The sequence below is a fragment of the Dysidea avara genome, chromosome 11 (assembly GCF_963678975.1).
Source record: "Dysidea avara chromosome 11, odDysAvar1.4, whole genome shotgun sequence".
NCBI lineage: Eukaryota > Metazoa > Porifera > Demospongiae > Dictyoceratida > Dysideidae > Dysidea > Dysidea avara.
Window position 1 is genome coordinate 23,917,700 of NC_089282.1, and position 24,060 is coordinate 23,941,759.

Here is a 24,060-nt window from a genome sequence, read left to right on the forward strand (position 1 = left end):
AATAAAGCAACTAAGAAACACGTGATCTGGAACTCCCTAACTTCCATCCTCAAAATAGAATTTCATCCACTCATCTACAATTACACTACATCAGCCTCAACAGTTTATTACGATATATATACATGAATTAATAAACAGCATACAATTAATGTAAAAATTTCTCGACTGTTAATAATGGATCACAAAGTGCAGCAGGAGCTGCTAGTTTGATGATGCAGCTGCAGTACCGGCACATGCGATGATTGCACAAACACAAGTGCACGCACAGCATATAATCAGAAATCCGACACTCCACATGCAGATGATGAATATGAACGCGAATAAGAAGGTTCCTTCATGGCAGCAGTTGTTGTACTCGTAAGTACCAGGTATAACGTTATCACAGTCTGGTCTGCCTGCATCATCCCAATCATCATATTTTCCCAGTACCCAAACACTACCGATAATCAACCAAATAAAGAGAAACAAGTGGAGCAGGCCTTCTATTGAGTTGGCACACGAATTGAGAGGTGATTGGGATTTATCATCTGTAGATGATTCTTCGCCTTCTCTTTTTTTTTTCTTGTTCGGGCAGATGCAAGTCTTGAAAATGTTAATGATACTGAAGCCAAGGGCTACTGACCCATACACTATCATCCATTTGGGGATCCTGTCATCCAAGTTACAGTCATCCTTATGTACAGCACCTGTAGTGAACACAACATGTTTACGTAAGCATGCTTGTTACAATGTGCTGAACAATACAGGACAACAAAATATCATGGAAGACTCGAGGAATTACAAGTGCTGACAAGTCTGACATAAATTTTACAGCCTTTAGTCTGGATTAAGAGCAAAAACAAACAAAAAAAAATACAGCTCCAAGATTTGAACCACAAGTCATTTTGGTCTTTATACAAGCTATAAACTTCATTCAACCATTTATAGATTACTGCGTAATTATAAATACTGTAATTCTTCATTACCAAAGTACACAGAACAATGGTCGTATACTCACCAACAACTAGAAGTGCAATAGGTAGTGCCCCAAACAACAGCAGGACCAGTCCAGTACATATGACTACAAAACAACAGCAACATTAAACATTGTTCATCACACCAGGCTACTTACGAGATCCAGTGCAGAGACAGCAAATCTTAAACAACATTACAGCTGGATTGTTGGACTCTTGTTTAGCTTCTCCAATGTCCCTTCTCAGTTGTGATATACCCATTACGTCATTGTAAGATGGCGGTGCGTCCCTGGCTGTATAAACAAACAATAACACCAGTACATTATTATTAAAAGTACATTATTAATATAGTATCGCGCAATAAATCAAACAGTTCAATGAGTGCTCTAGACATATATAGAAACAATGACATTACTCACGTCGAGCCAAGGAGGTATCGGTGTACGACGGTGGAGGTGACTCCTGTTTAAAATGCACGAGTATTAATGTGACATATGGTAGAATTATGGTAGATATCTTACCGGTGATTTGACAAACGCTTCTTCTGACATTTTTTTCCAAGAACTGTGAACTTTTAGCACATCACGTATACTTCCGGATAGCGAAAGGCACGTGCTTGCCCTTATTATTAGCGCCCTACCCTGCGCTTACTACCGAACCAGAAAAGAACACATGATACAGAATTTATAAAGTGAGTTTGTTTTGGTGTTGTTGTTGTTGTTTTTTTAGGAAAGATGTATAAATAGTTTATTTGTATCACAAAAGTAATATTCAGTGTATTGCCTTTCTGCACAAACCATCACTTTCAACTAAAGTTTTGTGCATAATTTTACTCAGAGAGAGATGGGGTTATTGCAGAGTGGAGCTAAGAGAATATTTAACTTTAGGTCACTATGGTCTAGCTTCCTGTCCATCGCCCACATCTGTTTACTGTCAGTACTAAAGTATCCATTATTCCGTATTCTTCCATTTTTTACCGGTACGTTATTCTTGCATACTGTACAGGCTCAGTAAAAGTGGCCTTGTATGGGTGGTTGCTCACATGTAAGCATGCTATCAAGTTATTCCTGCAACTTGAAAAACAGAAGGTACAAGCTTTTATACAGTTTGCTGTAGCTGTGCCAGGCAAATAATGGCTCGAAAAGCTGCCAATCACATAACAAAAACATAGATAATAGACACCCCTACCTGGATTGAAAGCACATGTATAATGCCCATACAAAACTATATCACTATCCATGTTTCACACCTGAACTTTTGAAATACTCAAAAGATTCTGTTTTATTGTTTGGATATAGTTCGGTTGCTTTAACTGCAGTACCACTCAAATGTAACGTCATCTTGCAAGAGTGCAAGTGATTAAAAACTCACTGATTAAAGGGTGTGGAACCCATTTTATTCACAGGTATTCATCCCGTTTCGTTTTGGATGAATACTCTTGAGCAAGATGGGTGCCATGTCTTTTAATTAGTGAGTTTTTAAATTGTTTGCACTCTTGCGAGACGTACCATAGTAGGTTTAGTAGATTGTTTCTTGGGTGGTGATTGGCCTACTGCTGGTATAGGTGCTTTCCGTATTTACACATGTTTATGAAAATGGTGGGGTGAACAAGGCTGATGCTTATTACTTACTAATGCTACTTGTTCTGGTATGTGTTTCATCATAGATTTATAAACCCCTGGTATGGGATGGTATGGGATGATATGTGAGCGGCACTCCCAGTACTTCTGTTGAAACACTTCTTGTCTGATGAATCTTAAGAATTTGGCACCATTGCCAGTCTTTAGAAATCGTTCTGGGTGTTCTGAGGAAGATTTATAACTGTTCTTGTTATTTGCCTAATTTGAATAGACTGTCACCACCCAGTGGTACTCTTTCACGAAACTTTTCGATGGGAAAATAAGAAATGGCCTTACAAGTGAGTGGCAAATTTTGTTGACTTGTACTGCCTCACTGGATTAGTCAAACTCTAGTTTATAGTTTTGCATGGGGATTTAGTCAGCGCGTTTATACTCTGTTCTTATCTTTCATACAGTAAGGCGATATCACAAAATCATGGGCATTGTCACCTTGACTAAGACAAGAACTCACAACGATAGCACACTGGCTACATCTTCATGCAAAACTACAGATCTTAAACTACCATTTAAGCAAAACCTACACCTTGTATACTAATCCAGTGAGGCAGTACAAGTCAACAAAATTTTCCACTCGCCTGTTCAGGTATTTCCATTGAAAAGGCTCGTGAAAGAGTACCACTAGGTAGTGACGGTCTATTCAAACCCAGCAAATAACAAGAACAGCTAAAGACGGGCAAATGTGCCAAATTCTTAAGATTCATCAGACAAGGAGTGTTTCAACAGAAGTGTTGGGTGCACTGCTCATGTACCATCTGGAGTTTATAGATTTATGGTTTCATGGTATACATATTCACTGAAGTTTAGTCAAGTTCACGATTCCCACCTCTCGTATCAACCTTTCGCACTTGTCAAACTTTTAGGTAATAATATACATCAGTATACCCACTGTGAATAGGCCAAACCTTATATTCCATAGTGGTACGTTTACTTACTCACCAATCTACTGTGTACAGTATAAGGGGCGCAAAGAACAGATAGATTAGGTGGTGCTTAGAAGGTGTCTGTTATCTATGAAGGAACTGAACTTCCCACATGTACTGTAAACATGCCTGGATGCAGGATGTTAAACAGGTAATTTACTTGGAGTGGCCTTACGCATGTATGACACCTAGTAGCCAAACTGTTCTTTTTCTTTTTTTTGTGGGTGGAGAAAAGGGGTCTGGTTGCATCAGAGACTTTTCCAACTACATGATACCTCATTTGCTGCTGGCAGCCTTACTTAGTTAAAGGTGACCTCATCTCAAAAATATGAAAACTGGTTACCTGGTCAGGACCACATGTACCAGCTATATGCTGCAGAATCCTAAAGGTGCACACTCTCGGATGCATACATGCAGTCTAAGATAAATGCAAACCAAAGCCTTCAGTTACTTTGTTAACACCTATTAAGCAGGCCAGCACTGGGACACCAGGGGCGGATCCAGGGGGGTTCAAAGAACTCCCCTTTTGAATCCCCCTTTTAAAAGAGCCTTTCTTACTCGAGATACTCTAATAGAACAGTCAACATTAAGATACTCTAATAGAGCAGTCACAGTGTTCTTATGGGGAGCACTGTAGTAGGCTACGTATGTAGTTATAAATAAGGAAATATAGTTGGTGAGGGAATCATCTATGGTGAGGGGCAGCTATTGTCAGCAGATGATAAACTTTTTGGGGGGGGGGGGGGGGGGGGGGGTTCAACTTCAAGGCTAAAGTTGCAATTCCTGAATGGAACCCCCCTTTTTTAAAAAGTCTGGATCCACCCCTGGACTCATATGTGCTACTGAGGTGCTATGAGTCAATGCAGGTTTAGTAACCCACAGGATGCTTTATTGGGTGAAGGTGTAGGTACCTGAGTTCTATCTGGATCTTCACCCACTGTATGAGAGTTATATTTTTGCTTCCCCAATTTACACCAGGTACCCATTGATGTTGCAGCTAGGTGGACTACTTCCCCAGGTGACATCAGGTCCCCGTTAAACAGCTGGGTAGACTAGAGCAATGTAAGTAAACTTTCTTGCTCAAGGAAACAGCTGTGCCCTTACAATTACCAGGGCTAAGTGTTCTAGCTTAATAGCAATGAATTGTTTGACTTGGTAAACTATATCAAAATGTACCACTAGGATGTGTCCTCTAGCTCTGCCATGACAATGGCTACGGAAGATCGTAGAACTACAACCTGCTACTCTCTCACACCATCATCACCAACGACACCAGTAGCTACCATCATATCACAATATGTCCATTGAGTCTCAATAATACAATGGTATCCTGACTTCTTAACTGTTTTAGTACTAGATGTCCTCACAAGATTCACCAGAGTAGAATGGAGACTGAAGTTGGTGTAGTCTCACATGGCCAGACCGCTTTTTCTCTGTCACGGCACTTATTGATTAGAGATTGTAGCGTCTAGCACTGTGCCGAAAGAGAAAAAAATGATCTGACCATGCGAGACTAGCACTGAGCACTGATTGATGTCCGTCACCAGTTCCATAGGGAGTGAGGATCACTGTTGTATTGTATTATACTTCCAACACCATGCAATAGACAAGTTTCATAATAATGTATAATAATAACTGTTACCCTTAGTAACCTTAATATGTTGGTGACAGTATGTTCAACAATAATCTCTCCAAGTTTTAAATGAATAGTGTACCGGTATATAGGTCATAAGATATGACATTTTTGAATCCTATGATTTACGTATGTGATTGCCCAGAAGGGGCAACTGTTGCCCGTCTCATAAGGAATATTACAACTTCAAAATGTGATATCTCATGACTTATAATACTATCCTTTTAAGACATGGAGAGGTGGTGTTAGACATTGACACCTACAAATAATGTAAAATTTAGGTTGCTAGGGGCAATGGTTAATTTTTTCATTATGAAATTTGGCTATAATGAATGCTACATGCTGAAACATTGAAAAGTGGTTACACTGATGGTTGGTGGTTTTACACTGTTAGGCAGCTCTTTGAAAATATTCCATGCTTTGTTTTGTGTACCCACTGTCTTTATTATAGACTTTTTTTATTCATATGAAAAAGTTGCGGACATTTGCTATACTTTTGTCCATGGCAAAAATGCCAGCTGGAACAGGCATGTCCAATACATTTTGATTGAAAAACCATTAAAAATTAAATTATTTATCGTGTACCGCCTACCTCGAGTCTGTTTAACAACTTTCCAAATTTGAAACATGTAGAGAAACTCTCTGCGAGTAAAATGATACCAAAAGAAGTCCAATTCACGGAAATTTAGGTGAGTCAAAATGGCCTAAACCGATCGGGAGTAGCAAATTTCCCCAAACATTTTGTATTGGACGTTTCGGGGGCCTGAAATAAAAGGCATAATAACCCACAACACGTGATAGATACCTCAGATTCCAAACCAGATTTTGAAAGAGCAGTGAATAGCGATTAAGATGAGCTATAGCAGAAGGAAATCAGAGGAAATTTAAGCACGTCATTTTAAGGTTGAAAATCACTTACTTTTTCTATGGTGAATTGAATGGAGGATATTTGGAAGGGAACGCTACGAGGTATTTCGGTCTTGACAGCCATTAACCTTCACTTCATTAGTGTTACTTCATTAGTGTTACAATGAAACAAAAGCATTGCGAATTAGTTCTGCAGGTTAGTTTGCAAAAATTACAGTGATTAAGTCAAATTATGTCCGTTCCATGTAAAAACTTCTTCATATGTTATTCTGTACTTTCGTGGGAGGATCAAAGCAATGCCGCGCATCGTATTGTCCATACAGTACTAATTAGCTGCATAACTGTACTGTATGAGTCATACAGAACAGTTATGCAGCTAATTGGGCAAATACAGCACACTTTGGGCAAATACAGTACAGTTATGCAGAGAATTTATTTAAGGAATGTTACGAAAACAGCACACTGTAAATCACTAAAACCAGCCAAGCTAATTCTACCGATTCGTTCTGCGGTTAGAAATAGATTGTATAAATACTTACTGATTGTTTGATTACGAAGCGACTCCACTAAGACAGCTTACGATTTATCACATGCTTGACATTGTAAATCGCTAAAACTAGCCAAACTAATCCTATTAGTTCATTCTACGGCTAGAAATAGATTGTATAAACACTTACTGATATCCTTATCACCGAAAATCGCAGCAGTTTGAGTACTAGAGAAAATCGTTCTGAGCCAGACGACCAGGAAGTACAATATAACATTTAAAGCACCGCCTATGCTTGTGTGTACGAAAAATACAGCACGTGGGGGGTATCTCGAGGCAAATACAGCACTTGGCTTTGCCTCGTGTTGTATTAGCCTCTCAACTCGCCCCCTTGTGCTGTATTTTCCGTACACATGTGCGGCGGTGCTTTAACTATAACCCGCAGCACAAGTGCTGAAGGTCTGTAGGACACCTGGTCCTCAGTGTTGGGGGTAACACGTTACAAAAGTAATGCGTTACGTAATATTATTACTTTTGTGGTAACTAAGTAATATAACGAAATACGCCATAAAAACAGGTAATATAACTCAAGTTACTTCACTTGCAAATGTAACGTGTTACCTAAGTAATATAGTTACTGTAACGAATCTAATATTTATTATTACAAGTAACGAAGTTACTAATCTCGTTAGTGATCCACTGAGTAACGCCTAGCCACAACGAAGTAGTGAAGCCTACTGAATGAAGCTTATTCACCAACTTCATACTTATAACCAAGATTTGCACATTGTCCAACAACGCAATCATGTCACGTGATAAGGTGGTAGTTTCACACGTGACAGCTTAAGGCTGTGGACACAAAGTATTATATTATTATAGTTACTTTATTTTATGGGTAATATGTAACTGTAACTAAATAGTTCAATTGCAAGTAATATGTAACTAGTTACTTTTAAAAGTAACTGTCCCAACACTGCTGGTCCTATAGCCTGTTTAGGGTGGTCCACAATTTTCTGCTTTTTCGCGAGCGTACAAACCATACGCTAGGGGGGAGGGGGTAAAATCGCATGTACGCTTTTTAAAAATGTTGGTCACGTGAGTTTGCGAGAAATCCGAATGTAGTACAGATAAGGCTCTTGTAGTAAACCTCTACTGCTACTTATTCAGTGTCCAATTATAAACGGTGGACTAAAGTGAGCTGATGCTGTTAATGCATGGGCCCAAGCCAAATGTAGCTAGGGTTAGCTAGCAATGAAAAGAAGCTTTATATAAGCTAAAGGAAAGATAAAGCTCATTGAAGCTACAGGTAAGATGGTTATCAGCATGATAACACGTACTGCAGGCTTTATATACTTTTATAACAGCATTTACTTTTCTTTTTCTTTAGTCTTAGCCTAGCAATTAACACTGATAAATGGTTACAACTGAATAGCTTGTAGCTACACTGCTTGTTGCTTTGTTTTCTACCTACAGAAGGTGTTGTTGTGGGTTTAGGATTACTGTTGGGTATGGGAGGCTGTATTATGTGGGTATAATTTACATAGTTGTGGTAGTTGTGGGTTGCCTATAGAGAAAACCTGTCTCTGCACAGTGTACCCACATCTCCTGACTCCAGCCCACCTCAGACTATGGTGAATACCCAACAAACTAGTACTACTGTTGCTACTGCTAGTGTTGGGATGGTTTTGTATGAACACGTTGAAGATAGCAAAGAACTGTTTCTATGATGTGTATGTACACATTTGCAAATGTGCATCAGGTACTAATGCCCGCTGTGTAGGAATGATTCTTTCAGGGAATCAGCTTCAAAAGCATCAAAATGATAAGATGCCTAAAAGACAAAACAAATACCTTGCATACATGAATTATGCAATATTAAAAAAGTATCCATGTGTTTGTTCTGCTATACAATACATCCATGTGTCAACATTTATATAGTACGCTTTGGGCTGGGGGGGGGAGGAGGTTAGAAAAAAGGGTACTCTTTGTACGCTTGCAAAAAAGCAGAAAATTGTGGACCACCCCTTACACAAAGTGTGTTTGAAAAGGTGGAGAAAGAGAGTAACTCTACAAGTGAGGGGAGGTATTTAGCATTGTTTAAAGCCACATGATAAAATTCCATAACCAACAAGAAATGAAACATTACATATTTGAGGTTTTCATTTGTGATGATCATTGTGCTATCATTTATGGTCAAAGTTACATACCAACGTATATGTATTACATTTGTTCAGCACAAACCAGTTATGTATTCAGGTATTGTTGTGTGTGTAAATAGAATCTGTGCAAAAAGGATGAAAATGACTGACAGCTTGGTTGTTCAGTGTTGCATGGATTTCACTTCTTTTTTCATTTCAAATGCATACCTCAAAACCAACCATAAACAGGCTTTGAGGCTTGTTTCTCCACAATTAAATCAGCATTGTGCAATAAATAGATTACATGGGTTGTCTTACATGTGTATACCTAGAATCATCAATCAGCCACTGCGAATATCTGATTTTACATATTTCCAAAGAATGTACATCTCACGAAATATTTAGCACTAAAGGTTGTGATTGATAGCAGACGAGCTACAAGACCAGCCGAGTGGAAATGCTTTTGCAAAAAATAACCAGTTTGTGGTACCCTAATAATCAAAATAGCATCCCATCCATACGTACATGTGACTGGATTTATGAAAATTAAAGTGTTCTTCCACATCACATATCCGATTCTAGGAAGACTATAACTTAGTACTGCAGTCATGAGCTCTAGTGTCTTTTGTAAAGCCAAACTGAAAAGATTGAATATACCTACGGTAAAATGTGATAGTATAATTAACACCACTGCTATAGTTGGAAATGCAGCAATTGGATGAGAATCACCTTTTAAAACTTCAGGTTATGATACAGTACGTTTGTAATAGCCAACAGTTTGTCAGCCCCACAAGTTGTCCTGGTAACCTTGAACACTCTGGCCACAAGCCAGATAGCAGTGTGATAATTATACATTATTTGTGAGCCGTGGATGTCTTTACAAGCCAGTAACCTTTGTTGCTCAACAGCATACACACACCCATACTGGTCTGGAAGGATATTGGCAGTATGTTCTGTTTGAGTTCACCTCTCTTGGGTGTTAAGGAGAGTCTTGATGTGATCATGGATGAAGTGGTAGAGAACATCAAGATTGGTATGTCATTATTTGATGTCACATTAGTTGGACCAACAAAGATGTGATCTCAGTAATGAAGTGGCCACAAAAAGTATATATAGCTGTACTTACATGTTTGTTGACAATGTCAGGTGGTCTTATTAATGAGGTCATAAAGTACACCTTAGCTATGTTTGGGACCTTGGTCACTATAATGAGGTGGTTATATTAATGGGGTCATAAAGTACACCTTAGCTATGTTTGGGACCTACTTGACAAGGTCACTATAATGAGGTGGTCTTATTAACGAGGTCATGAAGTACACTTAGCTATGTCTGAGACCTACTTGACATGGTCGCTATAATGAGGTGGTCTTATTAATGAGGTCATGAAGTACGCCTTAGCTATGTCTGGGACCTACTTGACATGGTCACTATAATGAGGTGGTCTTATTAATGAGGTCATGAAGTATGCCTTAGCTATATCTGAGACCTACTTGACATGGTCACTATAATGAGGTGGTCTTGTTAATGAGGTCATGAAGTACACTTTAGCTATGTCTGAGACCTACTTGACATGGTCACTATAATGAGGTGGTCTTATTAATGAGGTTATGAAGTACACTTAGCTATGTTTGAGACCTACTTGACATGATCACTGTAATGAGGTGGTCTTATTAATGAGGTTATGAAGTACACTTTAGCTATGTTTGGACCTACTTGACATGGTCACTATAATGAAGTGGTCTTATTAATGAGGTCATGAAGTACACTTAGCTATGTCTGAGACCTACTTGACATGGTCACTATAATGAGGTGGTCTTATTAATGAGGTCATGAAGTATGCCTTAGCTATATCTGAGACCTACTTGACATGGTCACTATAATGAGGTGGTCTTGTTAATGAGGTCATGAAGTACACTTTAGCTATGTCTGAGACCTACTTGACATGGTCACTATAATGAGGTGGTCTTATTAATGAGGTTATGAAGTACACTTAGCTATGTTTGAGACCTACTTGACATGATCACTGTAATGAGGTGGTCTTATTAATGAGGTTATGAAGTACACTTTAGCTATGTTTGGGACCTGCTTGACATGGTCACTATAATGAAGTGGTCTTATTAATGAGGTCATGAAGTACACTTAGCTATGTCTGAGACCTCTTGACATGGTCACTATAATGAGGTGGTCTTATTAATGAGGTTATGAAGTAAAATTTAGCTGTGTTTGAGACCTACTTGACATGGTCACTATAATGAGGTGGTCTTATTAATGAGGTCATGAAGACCGTTATCTCTCACATGCAGCTGCTGAAGTTATTTGAATTCATCCTATGTAAATTAATCATGCAAGGAGCAGCATGGTTTCCATTGTTCTTGCAAAACTCAAAAATTTCAATTCCAATCTAAATGCTGGTATGCAAACTGATCTTCTTCTAGACTCCCCAAAAGTATTTGATACTGTTTGCACTAGTTCATTCTGTATTGTTTTGTCAGGTAGTGGACCCAGAGGTCTGTCCAGTGTTACATTAACAACCTACCCAATGGCATATCTCCCACTATGAGATTGTACACTGATGACCTGATCATAGAGCCATCAGAGGACATTAAAACTACAAGAGAAACTAGCAAAACTATCTGAATGGGCTGAAACTTTGGTTAATTTTAAACAGTTTACTATGACTGAAAAAGTACTACTTTTGAACACTTCTTATATAAGATTAAGAATAGTGGCATTTGCAAAGTTACCTCTGCCAAATATGTTGGTGCTACAATCTAATCTTGGTCCAGGCATGTTGACAATGTTACTGGTAAAGCTAAATTCTTTTATGCACTTCTGCAAAGAAATCTTAGAGATGCAGTGTCCACATTGTGTTAAATAATCCTTAGCGTATTTTACTCTTGATTCTTGAATACACTTCCGTCGTATGCATATGGTCACCACATACTAAATTAAAGGACAAGTTAGCAATGGTTCAACATGCGTAGAGCTGCAGATTTGATTTAAGTGACTATTTCAGATAGTCTAGTGTAACAATCATGTTTAACTGGGAAACTACCAGGACTGAAGGTCATCAAATGGGATTCTTATTATTTAAACGCGTTATACACAATTTTGAGTCTTGCATAATTACAAATTAAATTAAATGAAGGGCACTTTATGTTGAGACCTATTGACATTTTCACTATAATAAGGTGGTCATGAAGTACAATATACCTATGGCTAAGTTTTGGACCTACTTAAGGTGATCTTATTAATTAGGTCGTGAAGTACACCTTTGCTATGTTTGGAACCTACTTGACATGGTCACTATAATGAGGTGCTCTTATTAATGAGGTCATGAAGTACACCTTAGCTAGGTTTGGGACCTAGTCACTATAATGAGGTACACCTACATAGACACGACTAGACTAACAGTGACTTTTGAAGATGGTAGACAATTATGGGAAGCAGTGAGGGATTTAGGGTTGGGTCAAGGGGGGCTCTTGATACCCCTCCAATAATTTTTAGTATGCATGTCAATATCTCATGAAAATCTCATGCAGTAAAGTTTTATCTTTCTGTTTGTGATTTTTATATGCAAATAGCTACCACCAGTTTCTATCATATAAATGTTGTACTCCCAATTAAGACTCCCAGCAGCTACCTTACCTGCCAATTGAACCCACAATTAAATATATTTGAGTGTTGTATAAAAGTACACAGTGGTATCAAGATAGTGATACCCTAATAGAGCAATCAACTCTAATACAACAGTCGAGTACAAATTGTGATGGACCCATGCTGAAATCACTTTCAGATTCCATCTTAGATCAGAGGGTTTAATTTCAGGGGGCATACCCCCAGATCCCCCTAGGTTAGCATACTTTGCATTAGGGCTGAGCAATACTATCGTTTTAGTGATATATCGCAGTATCGATATTACGATATTTTGTTATTAACTATCGTGATACCATACCTGTACATTTACTGTCATCAAAAATCCATTTGTTATGCAATACTTGACTGTAAGTGATAAAGCCTACCCACCTGGCTACCCCTGCAGAGACTGAGGTGTGAACTAGTGTTGTTTTAGTAAGGACTTTTAGCTTTAGTCATAGTCAGTTTCGTCAATAATTTTAGTTTTAGTTATAGTAATATTTCTTAATTCCTTTTAGTTATTGATTTATAGTTATATTCTCTGTGTTGTTTTAGTTATAGTTTTAGTTAAAAATGTGAAAATCTTTTGGTTATAGTTATAGTTTTAGTAACATTTCTAAAAATGTTTTAGTTATAGTTGTACATAAGAAAATCTTTTAGTTTTAGTTATAGTTTTAGTAATCTTTTCCAATTCTTTTTAGATTTAGTTTTGAATATTCTGTTGTATTTTAGTTATAGGTTTAGTTTTAGTTATAACACGGATTTGCTTTTAGTTGTAGTTTTAGTTAACTAATACATATTTGTCTTACTAAAGGTACTTTTAGTTTTAGGTATAGCTAACTAAACCACCATCAAGTCACAAACTATAGCATATGTGACCAGATTTTACAGAACCGAACCAAATCGCACATCAGGCAAAATCAAACTAACACCACCAGTGGATAGCTACACTATCGTATTACAAGTTTTGACCCTCAGCACTACTCAAACTACACGAGGCTGGTTTTAATAGACGTCTTTTCTGGGTGGTGTGGGTGCCCAAATGGCGGTTTCAGGCCTTGTGAAGGACCTGGCTTGGCAAGAATCAGTGGTTTACTGGTGGACAGCCTTATAATGTTGGCCAGACGTGTTCTCTGTAGATTTTGCTACATATCAGCCACTAAGGAGCCAGCACAGCCCTGTAATCTCGTGTCTGGACTCCAATCGTGGTCTGCCTCCATTTTGAGCACTCGTGATACTACTTCGCTCGTCCAACTGCTCAGATTTTCTATCTTATTTGACGGGAAACTGTACAAGCAGCTACAAGTACTGGAAGTGGCTTGAAAGGTAACAGATTGATGCATCTTTTGTGTAAATTTCATACGCGTGCTTGCTATCCTTGGAGAGTTATGCTGGCTTCAATTCTTTAAAACCATTTATCTCGAAACTTCTAATGTGCGATTTGGATCGTTTTTCCAAAATCCAGTCACATATATTGATGTTTGGATGCTACATATAGCAAGCAGTACAGTCTCATTCTGTGCTTTATTCCACCTATAGAACATATGTGAACTTATACGCACAGTGATCTGAGCAACATAGTGTTGTTTTAGTAAAGAGTTTTAGTTACAGTCATAGCTAGTTTTTAGTTTGAGTAATCCTTCTTAATTCATTTTAGTTATAGATTTAGTTATGGTTATATTGTCTTTGTTGTTTTAGTTATAGTTTTAGTTGTGCATAAGAAAATCTTTTGGTTTTAGTTATGGTTTTAGTTATCTTAATTCTTTTTAGTTTTAGTAAATTATTCTGCTGTTTTTTTAGATTTAGTTTTAGTTATAATACGGATTTGCTTTTAGTTATAGTTTTAGTTATCTAATACATATTTGCCTTACTAAAAGTACTTTTAGTTTTAGTTATAGTTTACTAAAACAAACACCATAACATAACCTCAAATCACGTGTTACAATAACTGTTACTGTAAACAAGGATGATAGTGGCTAGTTTGCTGTCACCTATAAGGATTTCCTGCAGGAATGCTGAGTAATACACTATGTAGCAGCAGCTATGATTGACTTATTTGTAAGTATCGTGAACTATTCAGTATCATGAATAGTGGCTTTAGTATCGATCGTGATACTAAAATGGCAGTATTGCTCAGCCCTACTTTGCATGCTACTGTGCTTTGCACACCAAGATGCGCCTTCCCTGTATGGTGCCTTTCCAAAAGTCTGGGTCTGTCCTGGGAAGCAATTTTACATGATGTAAGTCAAATCTAGTGTAACATTTTAGGTCCATACCTGGGCAGGGAGTTTTGTAGCTGGTACCACTGATGGGCCAGGAAGTTTAGATTTCATTAAAAGTTGGGTAGTGCCAAGTATTGTTGTATCTGTTGCTATGTGTTGTACACACAGTGGACACAGGCATGAATACATTTTTCTGAGATATAATTAGTGCCCCAACTCCACAGCAAGAGGAATGCCATGCTCCAACTCCTTAAAACACTGGAGAAGTTGATATACCACATTAATGGCAACCATTAATTGTGCCTGTACAAACTATATGAGTCGGATAACTATATGTCTTGAAGAAAGTTACGTACATTGTTATAGAAATGTTAGTGCTTTTGTAGTGCAATGGTTACTCAATAACAGTGTTAATAATGTACATATACATGCTGTATAATACAATGAAACCTAACAAAATGAGGATACCTAGTTACTACATAATCCTGTGTACAATCAATGTAAGTTTTTCTGATTGTTAATAGTGGATCACAGGAGCTGTTAGTTTGATGTACCTTTAATACTAAAACATACCAAGATACAAATACAAGTACATGCACAGCAAATAGACAGAAACATGAGACACCACACGAAGATGATGAATATGAATGCGAGTAAGAAGGTTCCTTCATGGCAGCAATTGTCGTAAGGCGTACCTTCACTTGGTGAATAGTCATCACAGTCTGGTCTGCCTGCGTCATCCCAATCATCATATTTTCCCAGTACCCAAACACTGCCAATAATCCACCAGATAAAGAGAAACAAGCCAAGCAGGGATTCTATTATGTTGGCACATAAATTGGCACATGAATTAAGAAGTGATGAGTTATCTTCTCTGCCATATGCGTCACTTGGGCGATCTTCTCTGGTATATTTGTCACTTGAGCAGACTCTCGTTTTAAAACAGTCAACAAGACCAATGGCAATGGATACTGACCCACATACTATCATCCATATGGGGATCCTATCGTCCAAGTTACAATCATCCTTATGAACAGCACCTGTAGTGAACACAGCATTATTATTTTTAATGCAGACAAACCTGCGTTAAAGGTCTATGGACAAGCTTCCCACAGCCAGAACACATGTATAGTAATTACAAACTACAGTACTTAACTAAGCTGGTGCCAATTATGCTGCTGGTGCCAATTACGCTGCTGGTGCCAATTATGCTGGTATAATTTCAAGCATAATAGCTTCAAGCATTATGCCAGCATAATACAGTGGAACCTCAGTTATTCGGACCCCACTTATCCGGATTTTCGGTTAAGGTTACAGGTTACCCGATAAATAATTTGTAGGCACTTTGCTTATAGTTCTGTTTAACCGTTTTGCACAGAAGAACACACTAAAAGTAAAATTACATGGTACAAGTAATACCATAAGCGGCGATACACTCAACAAGGGAAGCGCTTGTACAGAAATGCAGGCACTAGCAGCGAAACTGTTAATTGCTATTCCTCAAAAACCAGGTTTCGTGGGACTCGAAGCCACATCATGATATTCAGCATTAATAAGCTATTACCTAGTGATTTCTAGGTCCTCATGAACGAATTAAGTTGTTATCCAACTGTAACAGCACAGTAGTGGACTTGTGGTGTTTTCGTAGCAGAACTAATCGCCATTATCCTTGAAAGATACGATAACTAATCAGCCTCTCGTCAATTTTCCCACAAAGTCCCCATGACAGGACCTAGATAATATAACCACCCATTGACGCTGCCATAAAAAAAAATTAGTAGTAACAGCTACTATTTTTGATGAATAATAAACTCGCTTTGTATGATTCCTCCACTATTATTGTGTGGCTATACAGCGCTTTGAAATTAACAATCTTCTCACTAACACCTGCTCGAGGTAATTCCTATTCTAACAGTTTTGTGACACACGTGCCAATATAACATCATCCATTATCACGCATCAAAAAATAATTAAGTGTCTAACCGTAACCAAACTAGGGGAATGACTGTTCTATTAGGGTAGTTGAAAAACCTGAATTTTTAAAAAAATATTTCTTTATGCTATTTTAAGGCTATTTGTACACAGTTTCAGAGATATGGATTTTTCAGAATTATGGACCATCCCTGGTCCCAAGGGGTTCGGATAACTGAGGTTCCACTGTAGTATGATTTCAATACTTTGAATTAAAATGCGCAATGCGCACACCAAAAATACAATAAAACATGAACAAGCTACACCTTAATACTGCATTTCATATCAAGAAAATGTTCAATGTTATCATGAACCACGGTAATGGTTTCATGAACCACGGTGTTTCATGAAGGTTCATAATAGAAATTGCCTGTTGTTTGCCAAAATCCTAATAGAACACACACCTAAACATCCCCTTAGGAAGCTTCTCCAACCACAAAAGAAGCCTTAGAAGTTAATTTGGAAGAAGTTTAGGTCCACTGGAAAATAATTATGAAGTCAAAAGGAACCAAGAAAAGTACTTTTTTAAATTTCTGAAATATGCCATTTTGTTCATCTTAATATTTTTTTCCACAGGGCTTAAAGCAAAATGTGAGTACTTTTTGGGGATAAAAACTACATAACTTTCCTTCCTATGTCTTTCTTCATGTCCATGACCTATTTTTAAATGCATATTACAATGATAACATTCTCAAGCAAATTTGCTTCTTGTAGGTTCACTTTGCCATTGATCTTCTGACTTGGGGTAACCAACATGTTAATTGTGTTAATAAGTATCAAATCTATTTATGTTAACAAGTTCATTTGGAAACCCTATATCATTACCTATATTTAACCACAGTATATTAAGTTCATACCAGAGCTACAATGTTGTTGCATGTGTACCACTGCGTACTTGACTTATCATATCACATCACTGAATGCATATATGATAGATCAGAAGCCATACTATTACTCACCACAGAATGCTATACACTGCCTATAGTCAAAGCTGTATAGTACAAAGTACATTCAATAGTAAGGAAACAATACACTGGTGTTTGCTAACTCTGATAATATTATATATACTTAAAAGCTACTGTACATGATGGTAAACTTGATGTACATGTTTATTACAGTACATTATCAAGCACCACCAGCACCTCATATTATCATGCTGGCTATTCATAAATGGATTTATAAAAAGTAAACAAACTAGTGTAAAAATAACTAAAATTAAAACATGGGAATAGAGATCGCTGAAAAAAGTAAAAAAAACAAGAGTCAAACAAGCCAACATGCTAAACACACACAGATCTCTATTTGGACTCAAATAAACATTTAGCTGTACAAAAGCATTCTCAGTATTTATCTGCCCCTGATTTATGGAGAAACTACTTAGTTTCTATATACTGCATCCATTGAGTCCAAATAGAGATCTAGCATGCTGGCTTGTTTGACTCTTGTTTCTTTACTTTTTTCAACGATCTCTATTCCCATGCATGTTTTAATTTTTACTCTATTACAGCAGTCAGGAAAATACACAGATAAAACAGTACAGCCAACTCTAGAACATAACTTTTAGCATAATAGGCTCAAAATTTGAGCACTCTCAAAAACATATTATGTTATTTTCAAAGCATAATTGGCTCAAGCCTATACAGTCAACTACATGTGAGCATGCGTGCTATAAAGTACACCACAACAGACTAAGGAGTTACAAAGTGCTGACAGGTCTGTTTTAATCCTTAACTAACAGTAGCAGTCAAGAAGAGTTCCCATAGCGTTCGTTTAATGCAAACACTCTCAACATAGAGAACACCAATGGAATGCAAACGCATCACTGGCAAAAAGGAGTATATGGCGGTACAACCCTGTCACTACAACAGTACTTAGCCATAGAAAATAGCAGCTCTGTCTACATGGTTAAAGGCAGGCAGAGGGTGAAATATTGCGAAGGGAGAGAACTAGGAGGACTCCACCTTGAAACACAACTGTCTACTGCCAACTGGAGTTGTAAGCATATAGATGGCTTTGGCATGGCAGGCTGTAACACACAGGGAACAATAAACTCAGCTGGTGTGGCTGAATGTTAACATACTAATTAATATGGCTACTATATCACAAATATATGAAGTAATCAAACTCTGTCAACTGATCGTGGTTGTTTTGGTAGGTGTACAGTGTCCCAGAAGTTTTTGTGTTAACCTACAAGTTGATCGTATCATTCTTTACTATCAAATAAACACTGATTATATCCAATCAAAAACAAAGCCCTTGGCCTTGATCAAGTTTAGAGCTTCTCTCTGACTTCTGACCAATTACTCAAACAGACTGGCCCGAATATATAGTGCTAACAGAAATAGGGCATTAAATTATTGAGAATAGAACTCTTTAAGTCAGTGACCAATTGAAGAACAGACATTGATCCAAGTAATCCAACACTGGTCAAAGTGATGGTTGCAATGTTAGTCTCTGCTACTTGTTGGTGTAGGAAAAGGATTGAATGACTGGATGCATTCTAATCATGGTTCAAATAACTTGTGCTAAGAGCAATACTAACTAATATTGAAAAAGGTGTGAGAAAATGTATTCATTTTAAAACCTATACAATAATTACCTTATTAGCATTTGCAAGAGTACATAAAAGGGGTTGGAGAGTGTCATATATAGGCTGTGAAAATTAGCCTGTAAAGTTCACATACTTTCGTTTTCTCTTGTAAACCTGACTACTGTTGATTTCCCAGATTTAACATGTTACTAGTTTTGGTGAGTGGTCTGCATGGCATCATAATGGCTGAAGCCATTTAGTCGTGTCACTTTTACTAGCAGAACTGTGGAGACAGGATGGCTACAATGGTCAAATCTCACTAAATCTTGAATAAAGGAGTCATGTGTGAAATTATAAAATTCATGACGACCAGAGTATAGCACACAAGGGAATGTGCTAACGCTGTTGTTTTTCTTTTGCTCTCAAGATTAGCTACCTTTATCTTTCTCATACAAGTATAAGAAAAAATTTGGAATTTTAAATTAGATTAGGGACAGTGTATAATGCTGCAATAAAAAGTACTGAAACAAGCTGGATCAGAGTAGTACGTAATGTCCAAATACTGTAAAACAATAAGAAGTGAATATCCCTACTGTGCTACACTCAATGCACAGTAGGGATATTCACTTCTTATTGTTTTACAGTATTTGGACATTACGTACTCCGATCCAGCTTGTTTCAGTACTTTTTATTGCAGCATTATACACTGTCCCTAATCTAATTTAAAATTCCAAATACTTGATTGTGAAGTTTTTTTTGCAAGCTCATGACCACTAAACATCTGCTGAGTTACTCACAGCACTATTATACTAGATTATGACTCATACAATAACAACTGATCAGTGGGCGTGGCTCTACATAAGCCTGCAGACAATAATGGACGTGGATTCGTTCACATCTACATGGGCGTGGCTACCATATGTCTAGACAGTAATTTACGTAAGTGGGCGTGGATTCGTGCATACCTACACACTGATGAATGGACGTGGCTACCAGATGTCTACAGACTGTAATTTACTTAAGTGGGCGTGGCTCACGAAAGAAGCAGAGCTACGCTATGACATATGGTAATACGTCCACATTTAATTTAGCATATGGGGTAAGACCCGAATAATCTGTAAAGCAGACTCGACTCAGTTAACATTGTTACTAAATAAACTAGTTCGCCGTGAGTTGCTCTCTCTGATTGATATCAACAGCGAGTCTGACGTACGCGTGTGTTTTTGGTACAACCGGCGACCACGTGTATTCGAATAGTTTGATGCAATATACACTGGTATGGAAGCCGTACTGTAGTCTATTAACACTCAGCGGTAGAACCTTGACTGATGGCTATGGTAAAGAAGGATAAAAGGTAAGACAATAGCGCAAGCATTGTATGTTTATCAATATACCAAAGGTTTTTTCTTAAGCAATCTAGAAACGTTTTTGCGAAAGAATTAGGGCTGTAGCTGTAGCCAGTTTTCCGCTACGCTTGACTGAAGGCTTCAGGCAGGCAGGCAGGCAGGCAGGCAGGCAGTAGAAAATTCCATTGACTATTATCAATTTTTTTTTAAAATTCTGTAGCAACTTGACTGAAACATTTCAGGTCGATCTGAAGACACTTTTGGACTTGGTTTTACTCAACCAATACTGTCATGTCGTTGTGAGGAAAAATCGCGGCAGGTTTTTGGGTTATATTATATCACGGATCGCCCCCACACCTTCGATGTCCCTAATACACAGTACTATCGTACTGTATGATATACTTTCCTTCTGCACGATGAGTCATACGTAAGTACATTGTTCTTTCACTCAGCAGTGCCGTGCCCACCACATTCAGGGGTGTAGCCAGGATTTTTTGAAGGGGGGTTCCAGACCAGCATTGAGTTACCAGAAGCAGGGGTCTGGGGGTGCAGCCCCCAGCCGCTGAGAGACTTTCAATATTTTAATGAATCAAAACTCAGCAAATTGCTATATTTTACGCAAAAGTACATTAATTGTGATGCATATAAGTGCCCCGCGATGAAGGTAGTACTAGATAAAGCCACCTAGTGGAAACAGACAGCATAACACATAGAGACACATACTAGTAATCTGTAAGTGATAGTTATCTCACTGTGGTATAAGAGCCATGAATCCACTGATACAAATGGAATGACTTACAATCAAAACAATATAACTATACAAATATGCATAGCATGAATCCATTTTGCATAACACAAGTGATAAACTACTGGAGCTCTATATCTTTAAACACTGCACACCAAAGCTATAGCAGTATAAGGTCATGCTAAGTCATTTAATGTTAGAATGTCTGAAAAACTTCATATGGACATGGATATATTTACACGCATGTTCTATTAGAGTATACCTGACTGCTCTATTAGAATATAAACCTGACTGCTCTATTAGAGTATATACCTGACTGCTCTATTAGAGTATATACCTGACTGCTCTATTAGAGTACATCGATCTTTTTAACAAGTTTTGAAGAAGCCTAAGGCTCATGTTACCTCTGTAAATCCTTCCTTGAGAGATGAATGCAAGCTTATCAATTGTTGTGCTGTGCCATTACACTATATTACTCACTCATTTTGTCCTGCCACACTAAATGGTGTGTTAGGATCCTGCTTGCAGAAATCAAAATTTTACAGGGGGGGTTCCTGAACCCCCCGGAACCCCCCCTCCCTACGCCCCTGACATTTCTAATACTCACCATACAGATGTTATTTACTTTGAGGTATATGATCTATGTCCCATGGGATATAAGCAAGGCATATAATACTGTGTCCATGTCCCATAGTACTTTGCCTATAAAACTAGTTGTCTGGAATAACTGGCAACCTATGGATTATAGACTTGTTAGCCAACCCAACCAAATGTAGTCTCACTAGGTAGTCCAAACAAATGACAAAAGAAATAAATACAGACTGTCTTGGGGGCATTGAGTCAGTATCAAAGCCATTCATCATGCATTATTTCACAGTCTGTGACTGAAATCATACATAACTGCAATCTGACTCACCCACAACTATAAGTGAGATATGCAGTGCTCCAATCAACAGTGTGATCAGTATAGTACATAACCCTACAAAAAAAAACAGCAATACAGTAATAAAATGTTCATCACACCTGGCTACCTACAAAATCCAATGCAGATGCAGCATATCTTATAGAACGATATAGCCGGATTGTCAGACTCTTGTTTAGCTTCCTGAATGTTCTTCTTCAGCTGTGATAAACCCATTACATTATTGTAAGATGGCAGCGTGTCCTTGGCTGTATAAACACCAGTATCATTATTACAAGCAATAAATCAAACATTCTATAGTTCAAACATGGAATTCACAACAATAACTACATACAGAAACACTGCATAAACCCCAGCATGCATATGAGTGATTAATAATAAAGTGGTAAATGAATAAGGTCCATCTGCTGGACTCATGTATATGGACATCTTGTTAGCTATCTGTTATATTATATTTATTACTGTGCAGCAATCAAAAGATTGTAACACGCAAGTGTGATCTTAAAAATTACTTAAGTTACTACAAAACTCATTACGGGTAGAGGAATTAATTACATCTTGAGGGCAGAGTTGGTTCCATAATTTGATGGTAGATGGGGAAAAGAAAAATTTGTATACGCATCAATATTACTAGAGTCATTGGTTGGTGATAGCACTCCTTAAACTTGAAAGTTTGAGGGTAAGATCATCTAATATCCGTTAATTATTTTGCAAAAAGTACTTAATTTAGCTTGGATTCTTCTTGCCTGTAACAATGGTAGATTAGGCCCCTATTTGGTGATTATTAGTTTCTCATCCACCGCCCGCATCCTTCTTAAGCTACCGCATGGTAAGCCATTATTTACTCTGTGCATGCTCAGAAGAACACGTGATACCAAACTGTTATAATTGTTTGTTGATGAACCTTACAATGCGCTAAATATCGCCAGGAGAACTGTTGTTTCCTTAGCAAATTACTGCAGTGCCAGTTGCAATCGTGTTTTATCGACTTCATCAAATCAGGCTTTCAGTTGACTGTCGAAAAACAGTTGGCGATCACGAAAAGTAGTGAAGGAAATGTTTGTAGTAAGAAAGAAAGACAATTTGGATAAGGTCTGTACATCAGTGTGTTAATATTATAAAATAATGGCATAATGGTAATACCCTCCCGCCCGCATCATAATAATTAGAAAGGCTGGATGAGAAACTAATAATCACCAAATAGGGGCCTTAAGAGAAGACAACATGTTCGTAACACTTGAATATCTTGAAAACTCATTGATCTAGCAGCAGTTCTCTGGATTGAATCTAGTTTGATTATATTTAACAAGGTGTGGGGATCCCAAACAGATGCAGTATATTCAATGATTGAATGAACCATAATCTTGTAACCTTTAGTGTGAGTAGTCTAGAACATTCGCGTAAGTTACGATACAAAATAGCTATCGTACGGCTACTCACGTCGAGGCGGCAGGACGGCATCCGTGTAAGATGGCGGCGGTGCTTCCTGTTTTAAATGTGCAGGTATTAATATACAATGTTAGCTAGCTACATGTTGGGTATCTCACCGATGAGTTGATCAACGCTTCTTTCGACATTTTCTTCTAGAATAGAGCAGTAGCTAACACCTGACGTCGACGTCACAGAATCAGTCTCTTTCGCAGGAAAACTGACATCGCTCAGTGGTAGATCTAGTGTAGGTTTCACATGTGTAATTGCATTTAAATAGTGGGCAACTTGCCCGCACCACCGTTAATAATCTTCGTTGCTATAGTACCGGAGGCGTCATGATATGATAATGATGAATCAACTTCTACAAAATAAATTAGATTCATCAGAACTACTAACCATATTATTATTATAGTTATTGTAGAACTCACATGAGTGAGTATGTTACAATAGGTGTAATAATTTAGGCTAAGTTACAATCTAGTGTTATTTAAATGTTCCTTAAAAGTATCTAAATTGTTACAATTTATAGTACAGATAGATTGTTCCGTAATTGGATTGATGTAGGAAAGAAGCTGTACTTGTATGCATTAATAGCTGTGTCTGGCTGTATAAATTTAAG

The 24,060-nt window shown here is 37.7% G+C and overlaps 2 protein-coding genes and 1 long non-coding RNA gene across 6 annotated transcripts; 1 reads left to right on the plus strand and 2 right to left on the minus strand.

The window, feature by feature from the left end:
• Positions 1-55: 55 nt before the first annotated feature.
• LOC136237528 (transmembrane protein 272-like) lies at positions 56-1,584 on the minus strand. The gene is made up of 5 exons (XM_066027707.1): positions 1,475-1,584; positions 1,373-1,415; positions 1,112-1,246; positions 998-1,060; positions 56-686 (listed from the first exon to the last, which is right to left on the minus strand). The coding sequence occupies exons 1-5, from the start codon at positions 1,502-1,504 to the stop codon at positions 202-204; spliced, it is 756 nt and encodes a 251-aa protein (XP_065883779.1). The 5' UTR covers positions 1,505-1,584; the 3' UTR covers positions 56-201.
• Positions 1,345-14,959, plus strand: LOC136237530 (uncharacterized). 4 transcript variants are annotated; one of them, XR_010692519.1, is made up of 3 exons: positions 1,345-1,644; positions 8,971-9,671; positions 14,543-14,959. It is a non-coding gene; the product is annotated as an uncharacterized lncRNA (long non-coding RNA). The 4 variants fall into 4 exon arrangements; XR_010692517.1 differs by having other exon boundaries at positions 8,971-9,652; positions 9,699-14,959; XR_010692518.1 differs by having other exon boundaries at positions 9,547-9,671.
• Positions 14,835-23,839, minus strand: LOC136237527 (transmembrane protein 272-like). Its single transcript, XM_066027706.1, has 5 exons — positions 23,558-23,839; positions 23,451-23,496; positions 22,124-22,258; positions 22,005-22,067; positions 14,835-15,536 (listed from the first exon to the last, which is right to left on the minus strand). Exons 1-5 carry the CDS (start codon positions 23,585-23,587, stop codon positions 15,037-15,039), a joined length of 774 nt encoding a protein of 257 aa, XP_065883778.1. The 5' UTR covers positions 23,588-23,839; the 3' UTR covers positions 14,835-15,036.
• Positions 23,840-24,060: the final 221 nt, after the last annotated feature.